Source organism: Charadrius vociferus, unplaced genomic scaffold, assembly GCF_000708025.1.
Source record: "Charadrius vociferus isolate BGI_N301 unplaced genomic scaffold, ASM70802v2 scaffold385, whole genome shotgun sequence".
NCBI classification, from domain to species: Eukaryota; Metazoa; Chordata; class Aves; order Charadriiformes; family Charadriidae; genus Charadrius; species Charadrius vociferus.
In genome coordinates this window covers 7,764,621-7,786,530 of record NW_009648925.1, presented here as the reverse complement: position 1 = coordinate 7,786,530, position 21,910 = coordinate 7,764,621, and the positions used below count along the sequence as shown (strand labels likewise).

Sequence of the window (21,910 nt, the reverse complement as noted above, 5' to 3'; positions counted from 1 at the left end):
AGTTTACCCTCTTTCTTCCAAGGTCTATAAGAATAATATGGAACAACAGCACAGAAAATAAGATTGCAGTGACCAGCAAGGACTTTCTAGCAAAAACAGATCTCTAATCAATTGATACATATTTCCACATAGAAGAACTAACTTTAGCTGCTCATTAGCATTTAGCCACGAAGTTTAATCTTCCCCAGAAGCACTCCTCTCTCTCATGTGTCCTTGCAACTGTTGTTACAGCTGCTTTCGAGACTGCTTGACTGAACTCTGTCAACAACTTGACTAGCAGAGACCTGTTCTGTAGTCCTCATTTACTAAGTAACATAAGACAATTGTGGCTTTGTAGCATTACACTTGCACACACAATACACCAGCAAGAATGAATTCTACAGCTGTGATAACATTTACAAACACTGCTTCTGAAAGTCAAAGAATAATTTATGAAATTATAACCCCCAGTGGCACTTACTTTAGAGGTCAAAACCCAGCACCCAACCAATTTGAAGGGGAGTAGGTGAGGACGGTGTATTATGCCACAAAGAAATAATTGAACATGCAAAGAGCCTCATTAACATACAATGACTGTCTCTGTGTTAAATGAATTTCACAGCATGAGCTCTGCCATATGCTAACAGACTGACATACTTTTTTAAATGTGTGGCTGGTTCTGGCTGTACAACTACTCGTGTCCCCAGTTTTTGCTTACTCTGTCATTTTGAACTGCTTAGCATAAGAATACTTTATCTTGTTAAACAAAAAATTTGAGAGTGGACATAATATAATGGAGATAATCACCTGATGAAATAGAAGATTTCATAAAGGAAAAGGGTTGCAGCTGCTTTGAGGAGTCTGTTTCTGTGCTGGGGTAAGACAGATAGGGCTCTGCATTTTATAAGATGATCCTACAGTGGTTTTTCCAAAAAATATGAATGCCTTTCCCTCTTAAGTGACATCTATACAGAGAATGCGTATCAAATGGCAACAGTCAGCTATGACCAAAGCAAATTACACTACCTCCCTCTTTGGAGAAGGAAGGGAAAATGGAAGGTGAGAGCAGATCTGAAGATGAAGCCTTGAGGGCCCCCAGCTCCTCCAATTTCAAGATGAAGTTCCTTCTCTCAGCTGCGACAACAAGCAAAGGCTTATTTATCCAATCCATATGGACTTGTAGTGCCTAAAGACAGCTGCTATTTATTTCCCACTGGACAGGGAGATTTTTGTGTTCCCTCCTCACCTTCTACCTTCAGCATTGACCTATTTCCCTCTATTATTTTTAAGCATCTCTTTATTAAAGCAAGCACAAAGAGTATTAGATTCCAGACACACAATGTATTTGGACTTCCATAATAGAAACAAAGACCTTTAACCCTGCAAACATCAGTATGTGCATCATGCTATTAACCTGAACAGCAGCTCAATAGGAACAATCACATTAGTAATATTACTCAAACGTTGTGGAACAAAGTCCATGGGGAACACAACAGGAATAAGACCATTTTATGCTACTGGAATCTTTGATTAGGCACTTTTTGTTTCTCAGTCTCTAACCCAGTTCTTCACAAAAAACCTTAATGTCATGCTTCCAGAAAACTCATCCATGTTCCATGGGGACCTTCCCCAATTTCCACTGCCTTGCAATACTTCATGCAATTACAGAAGAACAAAGACCATGCAGCGCTTTGGCTGGTCGAAGGATGTAGAATCCTTTTCACTCCAGTTCCCAGGAGATCCCACCACAGATCAGTGAAAAACTTCTATTTTGTTGCTTCCTCTTCATCTACACCCCCTGGGCTTTGCTGTTTTATGGATATTGGTAGCATGTATACTCCCTCTCTTATGCTCATGCCTCTGGACCAGTATAGTCTTGGAAGGAAAAAACAAAATGCTTACCAAAGAAGCAACACCATGACACTTTCTGCCTCTGAGGGAGGCAGATGCAGGGCAGAGGCGAAGGGAACAACTAATATTGTCAGCACGCCCAGGAGAACTCAGTCCCAATCATGAGACTAAAGAAAACAGCAAGGCAACAAGTAGGTACTATTACTGATTGCCACAGCTCTGCATTAGGGGCAGGGACAAGACAAGCCTGAAAACTGTGACTCAACCAAAGCCCAACAGCATGAGGCCATTCTCACTTTGATGCGCGTGGAAACAAGACAAAGGGACCACTCTGAACACAGGAACTTCTAGCCCTCTTGAGTACCAGAAGAGATGCTGAAGCTGGGGACAGATCTCATGCAGCTGCTGGCACAGACTGGCCAGCGTGAAAGCTGGCTGAGCTTGAAAGCAGGATTTTTGCCACATGCCAAAACATCAAAGGACTGTTTTCTACTATGGCTTTCAATCCATCCGCCTCCATAATTTCGCAGGGATGCACACAGACTGTATACAAACTCTGCCACCTGGTTCCACGTAGGCGGATGAAGCATTCTCCCCCGTGTCCAAGTGAAGGGAATAAGAAATCTGGCCTAAACATTTTCCTCCTGCTATTTCAGCTCACCCTATCTTACTGTTTGTGTAATTATAAGTTCCTTTCAAAGTTTTGTCCAATAACAATAAATTGGGCACAACATATCTGTCTATATACTTACTCTGAACTAATGACAATGTGGGGCAAGCTACCAGGTAGCGAGAATGGTCATTGTGTACACCCATCCCTTATAAAAGTGCACTAAAAAGTCTTTCTGGTCACACTTCCCACTGTCCCAAGCAAAGCTTTCCTAAATCTCTGTCAGGGCAGCAGCTAAGTATGTCACAAAAGATGCTGAATAGTACGCACACCAAATACTGCACACACACACACACACACACAGTTTGTGGGGTTTTAATATTAAAAAAATGTCCAGAAGTTCCCAACTGACAAACTTAGGCCACATGTTTAATACATGGTTCTGCTTGACAATTCCATACCACACTTGCTCCGCAATATATACAAGAGAGCAGAAGAAGATTAATTATTACTGAGTGGCTAAAAATACCACTTCATTTTGAAAACTGGTCAATGTCAGATATTAATACTAAAATGAGGCTTTAAATGCTGTAACCGTGGGTTAAATATTTCAGGGGTGGAGATTTAGCTTGGCTGTCTAACAAGGCAGATTCAAAATTAATATCCAAGGTAAGTCATCTTTGTTATGAATGTATTGATTTAATCTGATTATTGTGCAATTTTGTCTAAACACTCTCAACAATTTTTACATTTTACTTACTATTCAAACAGAGAAGTCACAGGAGCAGATTTTATCAAGACAAAGAGAATCCATTAAGTACAGATGGTAGTGACAGAAACATTTCAGGCTCAGAAACATTTTAACTTAGATCTGTCCAGTGTCATTATGGACTCATAAATCTTTGTAGGATGTAAGGACCAAGGATCACACTTCTTAGGTGGTTTTTATTTTTTTCCCTTTTCTGTCCCCAAAAGCCAGTTCAAGGCTAAGCTTTAATGCTTTAGGATGTTGGGAACCTTGTAAGAAACACAAGCAACTATGGCAATTTCAAAAAGTTTCAAGTAGTATAATGCTAATAACAGACAGAAGTGGCAATGCTTGGAAGGTAGACAAGGCATGAGTTGGCCCCAGGGCCTCTGGTTACAGCACTGGCATGGCTTCACACTGTGAACTTAATGTAGGGACTGAGGTGCTAGAAGCAGTGTACCTCTGAAGGGTTTGCCTATGGATACAGCTTTTTTTTTTTGTCTCTAAGAGCCCCAGTACTGATCTAATCCTTTTAACATAAAGAAGGCAAGAGCAAGAACATTATCCTCAGCAGCATGTTTATCAATGCATCTTATTCACTAATCTCAAAGTATCATGTAAAATACTGAACACACTCCCATTTTTACCCCATTGACTACTTACTATAAAGGTAACATAGTATAGTTGTTAAATCCAGTATTCAAGTGATGAAAACTCCTCATATTTTGGCAGTTATTTCAAATATGAAAGCATTGCTGCAACGTGCTGTGCAGTAGTGAACACAGCATCACTCACTAGTACTTGAAGACAAAGCTGCCAAATCGGGTAGTTTTAGAGAAAAACACCTGTGTTGGAAAGCAACGAGGGCAGAAGAGTGGCTATTACAGCAAATACTCACTTATAGTCAGTTACAGTCAGCAAGCAAGAGAATAAAATTTACCTGAACATCTCACATGAAACATCTGGTACTGTATGCTGTTTGCAGGTGAGATAATGCATGATATGAACATGAAACTCTTAAAGCTTTCAGAAGACTGAAATTCAGTTTCAGAAGCACTGGTTCTCAACTCTGTAAGAGCACTGATGTGACAGCATAAAACTGTAAATTCTCAGTAAGTGCATACAGGCAATTAACCTCCACTTAACAGCTACCATCTTTCACTCTCATATCTTGTAGCCTGCAAATAATTTTGACAAGCTGATCCTTACAAAGCTACAAGTAGGAAAGGATGAGACTGCTTTTTGAGCATCTGCAATGAGGTAAATTTGTTATTTTCCACCATTTTCAGACATACACCCTAATTATTGTACTTCAAACTGCTCATAAAATTGGACCTCCTACTTAGTTTCCAAACATTAAAAGCCTGAAGTGCTTTGAAAGCCAATAGAATACAAGAGTCAGGCCTTTAAAGAGAACAATGAAGTTATTCAAGGACAACTACCTTCGGCTTGCCATTAAGAATCTTGCATATAAAAGTTGGTTGCTATAAAGCCATCACAGATCGAATCTTCTCTTTATACACACTTGCTGATAATTGCTGAAGAGGAACTGCATTTACCTTGTTCTAATGTACAGACTGTGCAGTGTCTAGAAACTACTTGTAACTTTAATCTGCTAGGGGCTACCAGGGAGAGTTTGATTCTTTAATCCAGGACAACGGGCCGATATTAAAATTTACATCTCTTCTGTTATCCCATACTTGAATATTGCCTCCCTTCTGTGGGCCACTTGTCTTGCCAACCTCACATTCTCCCATTTCCTACTAGTTTTGTACATTTAACTAACAGGAGTGCTCCTGAACCCCAGCCACACAAGTACATTGGAAGCTTGCAGTAACAGTAGAGTCCAAAACCAAAGCCAACAAAGTGACCTAGGTAATGTCATTTTGATATACAGCAGCAATTTGTGTGCCAAGAAGTAACTGATAATGATTACTTCCATTAAAGAAGCTACGTTGACACTACTATATTCTTTCTACTCCCCCTGAATGCACTCACTAAGTTTTGACATTCCCTTTTCCCCATCACCATAAAACTCATCAGTCGCAGTACCATAATTGGATCAAGGGAGCTTCCAAAGTTCTTTTGTTAGGTCTTACCATCTAACATTTGTGTGGAAACAAGTGGTTAAGCCAGAGACAAATTTTGCTCTTGGATCTACAATGTTACCTGGATTTCCACTTGCACCACATCAGAATTCAGCTGCTGGCTCCTAAACCTGGTAAATGGAGCAACACTGCTTTGGGAGCCTGACCTTAGCTGCAGGTTTGGCACCCAGCATACACACCTTGAGTAGAGGCATGGCAGCTCGGCATCGTGCAGTTTTTACGTTCTTTAGGAAATGAGATTCATCCTGAAACAAAACAAGCATGAAAGTGAAGACAGTTCTGATCCATAGTCCAACTGCAGGCTACAGAGCAAATTCCCAGTATTGTCAGCTACCTAATATTACAAGCCTATCACCCCAGAGGATACTTCAAGCACTGGGATAGTCACATCAAATTCTAAACGAAAAGGCAGCATGGAGAGTAGCAGGCTTCCTACATTCAAACCTACAGCTGCAAGCAAATGGAACAGATATAAACCTTAAAGCCATGAATCTCAAACCACCGTGAGCAAGTGAGCAGAGAGGGCTGGAAAGGGAAGGAGAAAAAGGAACATTTTTTCCACCACCAACACTCATTTGCCCCTATGTGTCCTTTAAATGCAGCAAACATAGGAGGCCTATACACTACCACTTCCCTAAATAAGGGGTTAATGAAAACGATCAGGAAAAAAAGAAATCTAATTAGGATCCAACTGTTCTGCTGATAGGGCTCGCCAGGTGGATAATAGCCTCCTACTTGAGACATCACCCCCAAACAGGCTTCATTTCTACTGCTGTAGCAAGGCAGAACTTAGACACAAAAAGTAATCTGTGCCCTCCAAGGGTACATTCTCATCTTTCCATGTGTCGATGAGCAAGCAACCATGCATGCAAAGACAACACAACTGCCTAGCCTCAGGCACAGCCTTCTCCCTCCTGATTAACAAATAAGCTACATTAATGTTCCCAGCCATCAAAAGACGATTGGAAGAAAAAGCAAAGAAGCTCAGCACTCAGTAGGACTACTCTGATCCGTAAAAACATATACAGGGTCCAAATTTGAACATATAAACACACAGAAAGAACATCTGCCAGCTCAGAGCTGGTAAAAGGTTCTAGGGCAGAAGCCCTAGAGATCAAGTCCCTTTACTTCAAGCACCAGCATAAAAAAGTAACAATCTGCATTTCTACCCTGACAGAATGTCTTATCAGAGAGGGGGAAGGGGAAAAAAGTAAAACTGAAAAAGATCAATTCCCCCATGAGTAGTTTGGTCTCCAAAGAACTCCATCTATTCCCACATTCCCATCTGATGCTGAGAAACAAAAGGATTATTCTGTTCCAATTGTCATGATCTTAAGGAAAGGTGCTTATGTGTGCTGAAAACTAGACTGAGAATAGCAAACACTCATAATAAGCTACATAGACACTTTTGGTCTCTGTTGATCCAAGGTCGATTTGAAACACTAGATGTTTTGAATTTTTAGTAACTGAAATCTAGAAAAATGCCTTTTACCATGGCTCTGTAAAAGGTTAAAAAAATATATTTCAAAGTAATTTACAAAAGAAAGTACACGAGTCATCAAAGAAGACTTAAATGCAGATTGTCAACAGAACACAAGCAAAGGGAGATTTTTTTGATGCTTTACCCGCATACTTGATGTTGAGAGGTTAACTGGTTTCCTGGATAAACACTAAGATCACCCCGAAGTCTAATCCCCTTAAAAAGATACAATTCCAAGACTACTGTATTGACACATCAGATTAAACACTTTGCTCTCCAGCAGTCGACATGCCCAACCACAAAAAAAACAGAGAGGCACCATAACCAGTAAAAGAGAAAACACAGACTTAGGAATCAAAAAGGAATTGAACTCTACTAGTTATCTCAAAAGGTTTCAGAGCTCGTGAAGATAGCTGTGATAACAGCCACGATTACAAGATCGTTTCAGTCCTAAATAAAGCCCACTTCACACTTCTCTGCTGTACAACACAAAGGTTACCCCATTTGCAGCATCATATTAACTTCAATATTTTAGCGTACCACTTACAATAATAACTACTTGGAAAGTGCTCTTAAGTTGCTTGTCCATCTTGCTGAGGAGGTCAAAGCTGACAATGTTGATCAAGCTTGCCGTTAGGTTGTCTTTGCCAGTCACTACGACATTGGTGCTACCTGGACTCAAAGATGGAAGCCACCTGTGAAACGCCTGGAGGAAGAGGAAAGCAATTAATTGCATTCTGGTGCTTATGTCCTCTGTCAGGATCCCAAAGCACTTCTCAGAGCATCCTCATGAGTGCTTAGAACTTGGAGCCACCCCTCCCCACACCCTACCCCCACCCTCCCGGCCATTAGACATCAGCTGGACGCACAGTAAGGGTAAGCAGCCTTCCCAAGGCAACAACCCTAGTAATGGGAAGGTCAAGAACAGAACTCAGGCTATAAGGCCAAATCTACCTTCCACAGCTAGGAAGGCTCAAATATGCTCTATTCTTGTTTGTTACTGGGGAAAAAAAAAAATCTGAAGTAGAAATGTGTATAACCTCCTGACAATGTTACCTGCTATGCTCAGAGCCAGAGAATGCAGTGACCACTACTGACAGGGAAATTTAGTTTTCCCACTCAACAGGAAACCTCAGGCTGTGAAACACAGACTTCTAAGCAGTAAACATCTCTCACTATAGCAATGTTTACTCCACAGTGAAGATGAAGTACAACTCACCCAAATCAACAAAAACTCTTCCACTACCTCTCCTTCTTAAAAAGTCTACAAAAAAAAACCCCAAACAAACAAAATGAAAAGATCAGTTGACAATACACCAGCTGCTCTATGACAGCAGCTGAAATACATGTGGTGATAGTCATTCAAATCAACCTCTTGAAATGCTTCACACACCAGAGCAAGATATCCTCCCCCAAACCCATCTGTTAGCTACTGAGCACCCACCATTTCCCTTGTAATTGTGTCCCCAATGACACCAACCTCTCTGCAATACTTGAGTTCTGCTGATGTTGCTCTGCAGAGAACTGGCTGTGGCTTTAACAATCAAGATCTGTACATATCCATAGGAGTGGTGATGAGAAATGGCATCTCTGTCTCTAGGCCCTTCACTTGTGGAAACCCCCCACAAGTGTCATTCCTCTCCTCTGTTCAGGAACAACAGGCAGCAGCCTGATGAGTTAAATGTGAGCTTCTCACACTTCTCTGTATGTGAGAAACTAACAATTAACTGTCCTTCACCACAATCAAAATGGGCCGACATGCAGACAAGGTTAGATCCCAACCAAAAAATATGTGGCTGACACTAAGCCAAAACTTAGAAAAAGGTGGCAGCAGTGGGAAAGCATCTGGAAGGTCCTAGGTGTACTGCCCTCTCCTTTTAATAAAGGTCACATAACTAATTCACACTGTAAAAGTGACACTATATTTCTCACTTCATGCTGACCTTTGTCCACAAGAAGTGCTTTGAAATTGCCCTGACTGTTAATTACTTAAGTTTCAATGATGAACTCCAAAGGTACACGGCTGCAGTACTTCTCACCCAAGAGTACCTCACATCTTCCTGCTCCTTCCTATGGCACCTCGAATGTAAAGGCACTCAGTGGCCCAAGCCCAGAAAGCCAAAATAAAACACCAACAACTCTGAGACGAAGACAATTTCTGGTAATTGAGCTCCAGAGACACCACAAAAGCTTTACCATTACAATAAAAAGCATCTGCGCAAAAATGAATTGAGTAGATTACAAAACGTAATAAACTCCACTTTCTTCCTCCTTCTGTGACATTTTTCTTAGACCCGCATCCTTCACATACCCACAAAGCAACACAGGTCATTCTAAAGCAAATGTCCTAACAAAACATCTCCCACAACAGCCTCCTGGGGAGTCAAGACTAGCAAAAGGAAGAGGAAATCAAGCACTCAAAGGAAAAAAAAACCCTCACATCGCTTAAATCTCTGGAGGCAGGATGTAAAAGTTTAGCTGCACGTGCCCAGGAGCTTCAGGAAACCAGGCCCCAAATTGTTCCCAGTAGGTATCCCACAGAAGCCATGGATTCAGGTTAGGTGTTGACCTAGAGATCTACAGGACTCTGAAATATCAAACAATATGAGTATCACTTCCTTGTTCAGTAAACAATTTTCTTTTCTTGTTGCCAAACACTGCTGCACTACTGGATGTGAAAACACACGCCAAGACACTCTAAAAACCTGATTACAGCACAAAACCAGAAAATCCCAAACAATACACTTCTCATCAATGAAACATTCCAGGGAAAGCTAAACCCCTACGCTCTCCTGCTCAGGCATGAAATTACTGACCTAAAACCCCTGGCTCACCTTTATCTGCCACACTGAATATTTCACTAGCCTGTGGCAACCCAACAGCCTCAGTGTACAAGCCATTACAGTGATTAATTTCAAGACACGTTTCCCAACCACAGAAGCTTTCTTGGGCTTCTGATCAACATTAATAAAGGACTCAGAAGAGCCAGCAGGATAGAGTGGACAGGCCAAAAGATGTACTATGACAAACACTTAATGATGATGATAATGGGGCATCTTGAACAAAGTGGAGAATCCCAGCATCTGGGCTTCTGTTCCAGCCAAGGGACTGGCAAATACTGCTATGAAGGGCTTGAATACAACAAACAATTGTTTAAATGCAACTATTGTCTTTGATAAGTAAAACTCCCCCTTGGAGCCAGCTGACCTACAGGAACAAATTTTGCAGAGGGTCAGAGGAGACACTTTCTCCAGATCTCCCGTTTCCGATGGATCAGCTGAACCACACAAAAAAAAAAATATTAAAATAATCAACCAATAAAGGAAAATAGGCATATATCATGCAGTCAATGTCAAGCAATTTCTGCCCATCAGGTTTATAAATGAGTACAAATATTAGTTTCTTCCTCTTAATATACATCTTTTTAAAATTTTAACTTGTACAGAATGCAACATAGCATAACCATCTACTACATGCCCACTACTGGCCACCTGCACACACTCAAGCTCACAGTACCTCTGCCCATGTAAACCTCACAGAAGAAGGAGTCACCACCAGCAAGGGCCATTCCTTTCGGTAATATGCAGCAATGCAGATTGCCTGGATGGTCTTGCCCAAGCCCATGTCATCTGCCAGAAGTAAGCGTCCATTTCTTGAAATTGCGAAACTAGGGAAAATAGAGAGGGAAAATAAGTAAGAATCTAAAAATGGCTATCTGTCCCGGCAGCCAAGATAAGCACAACTCACCACCAAGCCTATAATATGGATCACCTGGAAGTGATCAGGGTTCTTCAGTAAACCCGGATGTTCTCCCTTAGTCTTAACACAAGTGAGCAACTCCCACAAATCTCTCAAAGCTTGGAAGCTCCTACACAGAGTGGTTCAGCCCAGTCCTTAGAGACTTTGATTTCATATGAGGAGTAGTCTCAAGACGTTACAATTATTTAAAGCACATTTTTTCCATGATATTACTCACATTCTGTCCCAGAGTTCATCCTGGCTAAGAAAATATTATTAATAACAATTCCACTTTAACACCAGTAAGTACAGACTTCCCTGAATTGCATTTTGAAGTCCACAAGTCCACAACTAATGACCATATATGATGGGGATAGGGACATTTAAAAGTTTATCTCTACATAACAATTAGTAATTTTAAATCTTTCAGGGCCTTGGTCCCATTTCCTGGCACTTTCCTATGCATAGTTAATATTTAAAAGGCAACAACAACAAAAGAGAGGCACTTGGGGGAAAAAAAAAATGACCTTACAAAATAAAGAAATCATATGACAATTAGGCACATACTGAATCACAAGACGGAGATCAGAGATGTATCACTTGAACAATTTTATGAGATGAGACTAGCAAAATGCTACTTTCCTCCTGACTCATGATGAATTCTAGCTAGAAACAGAATAAATGTGTCCCTAAAAAAAAAAAAAACCCACCACAAAAAAAACGCCAACAATAAAACAAACCATACCATAGCAAACAACCAAGAGCCCAGCGTGACAGAGCGTAACAGTCCAAGACTCTGGAGAAATGTGGAGCCCTCAATTGAAGAGAATGCAGCCTGGGCACCAATATAAAGTACACAATTCTAGGCAAGGACTAGCTCTTAACAGCATGCAAAAAGGACATACTTCACACCTTCCCGCTGAAAGGGCATGAGGCTCGTCACAATTTCAGAGTCCACTACTGAAAGGTCAGCATCAGGAATGTCTGTCTCTGATGTAGATCTCTGTATTTGAGCAGCAAAGGTTTTTATTACTGCCTCGGGCAGTGGCTCCACTTCTACAGACACAAGGCTCTGTAACACTTCCACTGCAAAGAACAGAGCAGTTTATTATCAAAATGGGCAACATACACACAATTTACATTACAGATGTCACGGCACAACTCTCAACCTCATCAATAATACTATTTCCTATCCTGAAACAGCTCAAGAAAGCACTGCATCATGCACAGGTGTTGCCCTGGCCTCTTCCCTGAAGTTTATTTCAGAACCATATGATGAATCACATCTCCTCCCCTTGTATTTAGACTTGGTTATAAAAAAGCCTGAAAGTCTGATGCCATCATTCAGAGATGATTGCTACTAATACAGCTGGAGCTGGATTATTCACACTGAGGGCAGCTTAGGGCACAATTTACTCAGAAATAAAAGCATGGATTCAAACAAAAGAGCTCCTGAAGCCTAGAAGGCAGGGGCATCTTGACCTTGGGATTATGTAGACACCTCTGAGGTCTCCACCATCCCTCAGTGATCAGGAGTGACCTGAGACACAGTTACCTAATGCAGACAATACATCTGCAGCTTTGAAAACCCTCTTCTCCTCCTGTTCCCCAAATTCACACAGGTTTGGCTCTGCCTCCATTTTATCACCCCTCATTTACCATGTTTGGATAAGAAAACAGGGAACGCTGCAAGCCTCAGAGAAACTGCTCTGGTACAACCATCAGCAGCACTCTGACAGCCATCCTTCAGGGACATGGTACCAATAGCAACTCCCTGCTCAGCTGGTGTCCGCTGCTGTTCTCCTGGACAGAAGTAGCTTGTGGGCCAGAACCAGCTCACAGGCAGCCACTTGAGTCCCTCACCACTACTTTTGTTTCACCCATGAAGCCTCTCAACTTTATCTGCAGCATAAAGCTTTTCCAGTCAAATGAAAGGGATCCCCAGCCCCCATCACACAAAGATGTTGGGGCCTTCATCTTTTCAACTCATGCAACGCAACAAGCAAAGTGTCAGCGCAATTCTCCTCCTAGACAAGCTTATTTCAGCCCCCCCCAGTAGCCTCTCCATCTTACCCCAAAAAGATAAAAGTATTTCTTTTTAGTCAAACAGTAAGTTTCTATGAAAACAAATACTAGTTTAAAACATGCAGTGAGCTGGGACCATGAAAACATGTTTAGCAATCAATCTTTGACCACTGACTGAGAAACAAAAGAAACCTCTATACTAGGAACACAAATGCATGTGCACAGACCCTTTACTGCAGGAAGCATCTTTTTTTTATTTAGTGGTTGGTTTGTATATGAAGTCAGGAAGACATAAAACAACTCTGTTTGCAACAATAACCAGAGCTATGCAAACTGAAATACGAACTCACTATACCAGCAGTAAATGCACCTCCAGAATGCAGTTAGGTATTTTCATTTCAGTTATCTCCAAGAGGAAAGCAGCGGGATGGACCCCTGCCATATGAAGGGGGAAAGCAATTCCAAGAAATATACATATGAAAAGATTTCCATTTGTGGTTGGGCAATGACCAAACTTTTTAAACTCTCCAGTTTAATTTATACTTCTTCAATAGCAGGAACCCTCTCCACCCGAAGTACAGCACAAGCTTGTTATTACACTCACAGACTGAGCTATGTGTTAGCATAATTGCTACAATTTGCTCACTGATAATTCTGTTGCTATTGTTCTGTACATGAGCTGGGAGAGTGATTAAGATATATCTGCCACCAGCATGATTCATCCAACAGACATTTTTTACTGAAGTGACCTTTCTATAAAGATGACTGAGCAACTAAGCAAAGAGACATTAACCTCTACAAACAGTTCCCAGCTAACAGATATCTCTGCTGGAAATGGCAACCAGCCTTTTAAATACTTTTTTTTTTTTTATTTTGACGTAGGTAAATGCACAAGCACAAAGCAAATGCTGTTCCTCAAAAAGGCACGTGCTAGAAGCCTCAAATGCCCTCACAAATTACACCCTGCAAGAACATACACGGAGAAACGCTTTTTGCTTTCCTTAAATCTGTGGGATTCTGAATACTTCATGCGATGTAGACAACGGCCAGCTAGCGTGGCCAGGGGAGTGACAGACTGGGAGACGATGTGTTTGCTCAGCCTGCTTAGTGTGTGCTACAGGATCAGGCCCTTTGCACATACAAAAGGCCCTTTTAGCAAACTGAGAGAGATCATCAGCTCTCATTGAAATCAGGGCCTGTCAACATCGCAATCCTGAAGTATCCTAACTCTCCCCCAAGACACACTTGCTTTCATGACCTGGCATTCTTACAAGCCTCTACAACGTGGCTTTCAGCCCTACAACCATTACTAATGTTATTAAGGCATGCATCATAGGAGCATCCAGATACTCAATTATTAAACGTTCTTTGGTATCCCATGGAAGCAGGAGCCCATACTGGAGAAAAACTACTCTGAGCAGCAGCATTTCAGCTCTGAAACACTCATTCACACTTTCTAAGGACATGTGTAGAGCACCTTGCTTATTATCTCTCTGAAGCTTATGCCAATCAAATGCCACAGCCGCATACCCTCACATGAGTACCGAGGCAAATACAACAGGCTGACTGGGATGATAATTATTTAATACTTGGGACTTGTGTAATGCAAATCTCAAAGCACTCCATAAGCTTATCTAAACATAAAAAACTAAGAAGCAGATGTGCTGCTGAGACTGGGTTATTCTGCAAAGTGGCATGCTTTTTTTTCAAAAAAAAAAAAAAAGAACAAAACAACAATCCACATTTCTACATTTCACTTCAGTGGGTCATAGTTTCACCAGTATTGCACAGATGCATTGCACAGGAGTCTACTGGTCAACTTCTACAATGAAATGAACATTGTAGCAACACTTTGCATTTAGATTCCACTTGCAAGGAAAAATACTATGCCCTCTTAAAAAGAGGTTTTTTTGCCAAGCTTTCTTTTAAGCATCCATCAACCAGCACCAAAGCATTTTAGTAGAGTATGAAATTCTGCTTCAAGGAGAATGCTTCTGCTTCAAGCAGATCTGCACACTTCTGCAAGAGAAACAAGCAGCTCTTGTTTGCCTCAAAATCAGCTATGGAAGCAACCTGCATTCTAACCTGCCTCATACATCAATCAAAAACTCAACAGTTGTTGAGCCATTATTACCAGCAGTAACATGTGAGGCTGAACAGCTAGCCAGTCACCACCCAGACTGTAACTGTGGGTGAACTGGATGTTACAGAAATCATCAGTTGACTTGAAAACCTAGTGCTCTGACCTGAAAAACAAAATTTGCTGGGTGTGAAATGAAATAGCACAACGCTGTGCACACTACTTAAATCTTGTAGTAAACTAAAAGGAAGAAATGGAAGTAAAACAGCCTGATACATGTTTGTTTTCTAAGCAAGTGGTGACTGTGCCAGTTTATGAATTGATATAGACACAAAAGGGAGCAAGGCAGGCTGGCACTGAGGACAAGGAGAGCACAGCTAAAAAGAGTCAGTAAGACAGAATTTCTGTAAGGACAGAAAGGCCTGCCAGCCATCGTGCTAATTTCTTCAAATTGGGCAAGTGGGAATAGAGGAATCCATTCTCCTGCCGCTCTTTAGTTCAAGCAGAGCTGCTGTACCTTATAAGCAATAAAAATACCTTTGTGATAGTAAATACACACATGCGCTATAACAAACTGCACAGAAATTCAGTGCAGAATCTGACAAAACAGAGCTACCACCCAATGGCCACTAAAGGACTGCCATGAATAACACTTATAAAGTTTTGAGTCTGGGCAAACAGTGTAAACGTCTGACAAAACAGGAAGACACCTGCTTCATGGTTCGTTAGCAACTTATTTCCCCAGAGTCAAAAGGCTTAGCCCAAGAAATTAAGTTAGAATTCATTTGCCTCCAGAGAAAATAGCCCTAGCCAGGAAAATGCAACTACTCACTCAGTTTGGGATAGTCCTCCAGCAGGAAATTCCACTTTCTGGTGTTCATATCTGCAACAGTTACAACAAACACTGTCGTAAGTCTCTTTTAAAAAAAGATTGAATTGTCTGTCCATAAGAACATGGCTACCCATCCATATCCTAAAAGAATTCTTGTCCAGCAATCAATTCTCCTCTGTTTGCTTTGATGTCAAGCAAACAGTTTGAAGAAAACATATGAGCACACACCCAGAAGTGGTGGTATCACCAGAGTAAGCCAAGGGCAGCTCCTCTCATGAACAATGGTAATGAGCCCACCTGCTCTAGGATTTTGGCAACTACTTTCTTTTCACTGCAAGAAGGGATGAAGAATATATGTGAAGATTCCTATTTGTTAACCAACAAACTCTGACTTCAGTTAGTAACACAATCATTTTCAATTGTACCTCCGTACCCTACAGATGACGTGCTCAGGATGGTACAGAGGAAATTCCTCGATTTATCAATACCCAAAATGTAACATGAATGCTAGACTTGTCAGGCAGGTTTATCCCTGGGCAGCACCTGCCTACAGTTTTCAGGGAAGGTAGAGTGAGTTCAGAGTCAGCTGAAGACCCAATGAGCCACGTGGGGCCCGGCCCAAAGAACAAGAGCTCCTGGATTTGTTCCCCATGCTGTCACTGACCTGCTGTGACACGGCGCGGGTCATCTCATCACTCTGTGCCTCATTCCCACATTACTGGTGGGAAAAACGATATTCACCATTGAAATCTGAATGCCAACATAAGAAGTGCTCTATAGTTCCACTTGCCTCAAAAACATCTGTAAAGCTGCTGGTAAACTCAATCTGCTCAGGCGCTTGCAGCGATTATACACCACAGTAAGGCAGGAGAAATATGAGAATGTCCAACCGCATTTGGTAATAAAGACAAGAACTTATGTATGGCCTCCATACTGCTGGCAAATTATCAGCGCATCCCACTTGAACAGTAAATGTAATCATGCAGAGTCTTGAAATATCACCTTGGCTAATAGGCCCAGAAGGCTCAGGACATGTTGTGGCATGGAGTAAAGTGCAGGACACAGATACAGCACTATACCAGAACTACAGGAGCTCTCAAAATCTTCACCAAAAGCGCATCCTCTTATGTTATTTCAGAGAGGTGTACTTCTCTCCTCTGAAGCATTCACAGCACTCCAAGAGCAGTCCCAACAACCCTATTAGAATAAAGAAGAGACAACCAGAGACTCACCATAATTTCTGGAATCCATCTGTTTGAACACTCCAATCACTTCTGCAGAATACCCAATATCAACCTCAAACCGCAAGCGAGAGATCAGCATGCACTTCCCTTTGACAAGGGCCGAGGGTTTCTTCCAATTCTTACACATCTTCAAGAGGGATTTCATATCAACCCTACTGCCAATGAAATGAGAGTTTGATGCCAAGTTAACTGCATTTTCTCCTTCCAGTGGTGCCAGAATTACTGACTGAAGTTGATTTGCTGCTTCCACTAGGGAGAAAAGCATGAGATATAGAGAAAAGAATTAATAACAAAGAACACAGATAAACTAAAGATACACAGGATGCTTTGGGAAGAGAAGGGACAAGAGGATGACAAACAAACTATACACCTTCAAGTTTAAAAGGAACAGAACAATGATTCCCTGCTCTCGCTCACAGGGACAAAGAATAAAGTCAGGCCTGGAAGAGCAGGTTGGTGGGATTTTCCGCAGAGAATACAGCAGGGCAGAGGGAACACGTGACAGCAGGTGAACAAGGGCCTGTCCAGCACTGTCACTGCATTAGGCTCTCCCTCTGTCAGCAACCCCAAACCATGGCTCACTAGGCCAGGGCAGGCAGTCTGCAGAACCACACTCAGCAGGTAAATTGCACACAGTCATAGAGCATTTTCACTTACAAAGTTGCAGGGACAAGCGCATGGTGATCAATAGTATGTGCCTGAAAAGATGGGAAGGTACTTCTGCAAACAGCAAAGGAGAAAGATCTAAAAATATCTGCCTCCTGCCTCATGTCAATATCTGATATGCAATCTCATCTAGGAGAAATGCTGTATATTCACAATACTGTAGGAAAGATATCAGGATGGAATCTAGTCCCAACCCCTGAATCCCCTTTGTTACAATTTAAGTCCATCACCCTTTATTCTACCCTGTCTTTCAGTTAGACTTGTACTTTCTCCAAGCCATCTGCACTCCTATTTTAGTAATCACTAGCAACCACCTCTCTCACAAGGCCAGGGCATGAGGAGAAAAGGGACACAGCATGTTACAGCTGTTAGCCTGACACCACAGCTATCCACACTAATAAACATTCCACTTTTTCCTGTGTGTCTCTGCCAATCTATACCCGTATGTTGTCCTTATTATTACAGCTGAACCGTGATGGTTACTCAACAAGAACCTTTTTTTCTTGTATTTTTACAGCGTCAAAATAACAAATTTATCCCTAAGACTCCAACTCATAGGTATTACAGCAACACGAGTATTCACTGGCATCTCCAGAGTCTGTCAGACTCAAGAGCAGGTGAACACTAAGTATATTCTGCCTCCATGTATTTATAAAGAGAAGCAACCTCCCTGATCCAGTAGCTCTTTAGAGTAAATCCAGGTGAATCTATTCTTTCGAGGGTCAAGCTGCACACCATGATCCACCCTGCTTCTTTTCAAATAGTCCAGCTTACTGATATGCAACAACAACTTAAACGAATTTAAGTTCAGTGGTTAAGATTTGAAAAGGGAAAAAAAAAAAGTGAGAAAGAAACAAATTCAGATACTTTCTTCCTAACCAGTTAGTAAGCCATTTGGATTTCAACCAACTTTATTTTTAAAAAGTGACTTCCAGAACAAACCCAAGCATTTGAGATTTCTAGTCCAAAGAAGAAGTTTAAAAGCATCAAGTGAAAGTAATTTTTAAAGCGGAGAACTAGGAAACCACCAATTTAGACTTTCTCCTCCCAATGCACCAAGCAAAAGAGTTCAGATGCTGCTGTTTTAGCATTACATAGTTAGAGCTCATCTCTACAACTAATACTGAAAGAAACTGGAAAAAAAACCAAACCCATCCCATATTTTAACCTTTTATTTCAATAACTGTTTCTGGTCTTGACAGCATGTTTAATTTATAGTACAAATGAAAAGTGTAATACAGGACAACATTATTCAGAAGAACAAAATTAACAGTGGGAAGTTTGAAAAGAATTGTTTTTACACTTACAAGACTTCAAACCAAGGCCCTATTAAGTCAGTTCCCTTTCCTTAGAGTATGTTTTCCCCTGCTGTCATTGCCCAATGTTGATCACATATTGTCTTCACATGTCAACAGAAACTTTCCACAGAGAACTCATACATTTGATAGCTTTAAGAAAAAAAGCGTCACTTCTAAAAACCATCTTCTTCATTTGCAAGCTCCTTGGTGCGGAGACTCTGCTCTCATCTGTACTTGATACACTTCAAGCAAACCAGTAGCATTTAAATTATAAATGTGTGGCAACCCACATGGGAAGCTAAAATACCAGCACTCAGCTGTGGGTTTTTCAAAGTGCTCAACACAGGCCTAATTCTGTTCCCACTGAAATCAATAGTGATTTATCACTCGCTTCAATACAATGCGCTTTTGAAAAGCTTACCTGAAGTGTTTGCCTCTATCATCTCTCAATCTTTCCAGAACAAAATGACAGGAGAAAAAAAAAGAAGATAAAACCATCCTTTTTATGCCAAAAAAAGGCAACTTAATTTTCAGTCTCACTCAAAGCCCTACAGAATTACCCTTTTTCCTTTTCTGACACCCAAAATTAACAGGAAAAAATGTAAGAAAAACCAACCAAAAAAGCTGTTTAAAAAGAACGTACATGAATGGACCTAGAAATTAAGCATTATCCAGTGAAACACCCTCAGTTCTCAGTACAGACTCGTATGAAGTACCTGCACAGCAGATATTTTTTCCTATGATTAGGCTTGTTGGTTGCTGAAAGATTCAGCAATGGCAGAAAAAGTTAAACCTATGCTTGGCATTTAGATTACAGGAAAAATCAAGTTATTTCTAATCAATTACAAAGTGTCAGAAAAAAGTTATGAGCTAGATGCCTAAAAGATGGGTGTTATGTTTGAGTAGCACTACTTTTATTACTCCAGACAATAACAAAGCTAAATAATAATTATGGAAGGCAGAGGAAGGGGGTCAAGACTTGGATCCTTTTTTACCATTCAACAACCCATTTACTTACTGAAACTACTGTAATCTTCCAGGCTGAAATTCCATTTTTTCATAGCAGGATCTAAAATAGGGCAGAATATGAATCATTTGGGGTAGAAAAAAGCGGTGTTGTGAAATGTTGACATGAGGCAAGATAGAATTCATTCTACTCATGCTAACTTTTTCACACACATCTGAAAATCAGCATGCCCGGGTTTAGAGCTACGTGACACCAAAAAAGCCATAGGACATATCAATACTAAGACAAGAAGAATGCAGCAGCCGTTCACAGGGAGCAGCAACACATGGGGGGAACAAAAGTAGAATATAACAAATACAGGCATGGAGAAAAGATCAGCAGCAAGCCAAAAGGTGGAGACTCCACTTCTCTCAGTAACCCAGTTAACAGAATCAGCTCATCAACCCTGAACTACAGCTGAAGTGACCCATTTTCCCATACCACTTTATGAATAACTTCCCTTCCTTCACTCCCAAAAGACTCTGACCAGCTGCTGTCACTAAACTTTAGAGGACTGTTCATAAAGCAGGGCTTCTGATTTCTCAGCTAAACCCAAGATCAAGCTATTTATGCCTAGAACTTCTTTCCAATTTCAGCTGTCTTTACTTGTCCAATCCCCCATTAATACCACATATTCCATTCCAGCAATAGCTGTACTGCTAAGACCATCTAGCAACTACAATTCCAGCAGACACTGAAACTTGAATCTAACATAAAAGAGATAACAGCAATCAATCCTTACCATAGCTTTTGCTTGGTATCTTCTTAAATACAGCAATAAGCTCAGCATTATACCCTATTTCAACCTGGAACCGGTCTTCTCCGTATTTCACACATTTTCCTTTTGTAACATTATTTGCTTTCTTGCAAGAGGCAGCTTCAAATGTAGAGCCTGTACCAGCAGAGCTGGTCAGCTTCTGCATCCTACCACTGGCCTGAGAGGCACCACCTCCCCCCTCTCTTTCCGTTGGTCTGCTTGTGTTTATCAGCACTTCTGAATCACTCAGGGTAGCACTGCTTGGTGGTGAAACATATTTTATGGCAGATTTGTTCTGACTTTGTAAATTTTTAGTACTGTCAGGGTGCCCGTTATCAATTAATCTAGGATGAGATGGTTCTGTAGGGTTTTTGAAAGCTGGGTAGCATTTGGGCTGCTGGAATGTATCAAGATTAATTAAAGCTTGTTGTCCGTGTTCCTGACCACCAGCATCCAAGTAATGTTTATGGGAATAACTCAGAGAATTTGGGATCGTCGTAGGGAACTGCTTAATGCCACTTGCTTGTTCCGAGTCCGCTGAACAATTCTTTTGTTGCTCTCCATGTGAACCAGCCATCTGTTGGTTTGCAATGTAATGATTATAATCTTTTTGGAGATAGCTCTTCTGCTCCGCAGGACTGTTTGGATTCTGTTGGTGCTGGCTAATGAACCCGACATGATTGTTTTCTTGCTTCAAGTTTCCCCAATTGCCTGGACTCTGTTCTTTCACCTGAGGTCCAGCGATCCCCACCTGCCCACCTCTCTGGGCTGCTAGCCTCTCTGCTCTCCTAGCCAAAGCCTTCTGGCGGTTCTCTTCAATTCTTCTCTTTTGTTCCTCTGTAAGGCCTGATGACATCTTCAACAAACAATAAATCTGAATCAAGACTGCATTGGAAATTAATCACAGAGGCACCTGCTTCTTTACAGGAATGAAAACCAGTCTGAAAAAAAAAAAAGGCAGTAAGAGATAGGAAGTTTCAACTCTGTCCCCCCTCCAAAACATTTATTGTATTGACAACTCAGTATAATTAGTGACTACTACTGTAACTGATCCTACACAAAAACCCAGTAGTACAGTAAGGCTCTCCATGTGAACCAGCCATCTGTTGGTTTGCAATGTAATGATTATAATCTTTTTGGAGATAGCTCTTCTGCTCCGCAGGACTGTTTGGATTCTGTTGGTGCTGGCTAATGAACCTGACATGATTGTTTTCTTGCTTCAAGTTTCCCCAATTGCCTGGACTCTGTTCTTTCACCTGAGGTCCAGCGATCCCCACCTGCCCACCTCTCTGGGCTGCTAGCCTCTCTGCTCTCCTAGCCAAAGCCTTCTGGCGGTTCTCTTCAATTCTTCTCTTTTGTTCCTCTGTAAGGCCTGATGACATCTTCAACAAACAATAAATCTGAATCAAGACTGCATTGGAAATTAATCACAGAGGTACCTGCTTCTTTACAGGAATGAAAACCAGTCTGAAAAAAAAAAAAAAAAGG

General features: G+C 41.2%; 1 protein-coding gene across 1 annotated transcript in view; it reads right to left on the bottom strand.

The window, feature by feature from the left end:
* Nucleotides 1-21,287, bottom strand: part of SMARCAL1 (SWI/SNF related, matrix associated, actin dependent regulator of chromatin, subfamily a-like 1) — a 36,970-nt gene extending 15,683 nt beyond the window's left edge. Inside the window, exons 1-8 of the mRNA XM_009887333.1 lie at nt 20,408-21,287; nt 19,678-19,728; nt 16,684-16,944; nt 15,452-15,502; nt 11,420-11,600; nt 10,293-10,443; nt 7,324-7,482; nt 5,476-5,541 (exon numbers count right to left, since the gene is read on the bottom strand). Coding sequence (XP_009885635.1) covers nt 5,476-5,541; nt 7,324-7,482; nt 10,293-10,443; nt 11,420-11,600; nt 15,452-15,502; nt 16,684-16,944; nt 19,678-19,728; nt 20,408-21,278 — 1,791 coding nt within the window. The 5' untranslated portion in view covers nt 21,279-21,287. The remainder of the gene's footprint in view (nt 1-5,475; nt 5,542-7,323; nt 7,483-10,292; nt 10,444-11,419; nt 11,601-15,451; nt 15,503-16,683; nt 16,945-19,677; nt 19,729-20,407) is intronic.
* Between the last annotated feature and the right edge of the window lie 623 nt (nt 21,288-21,910).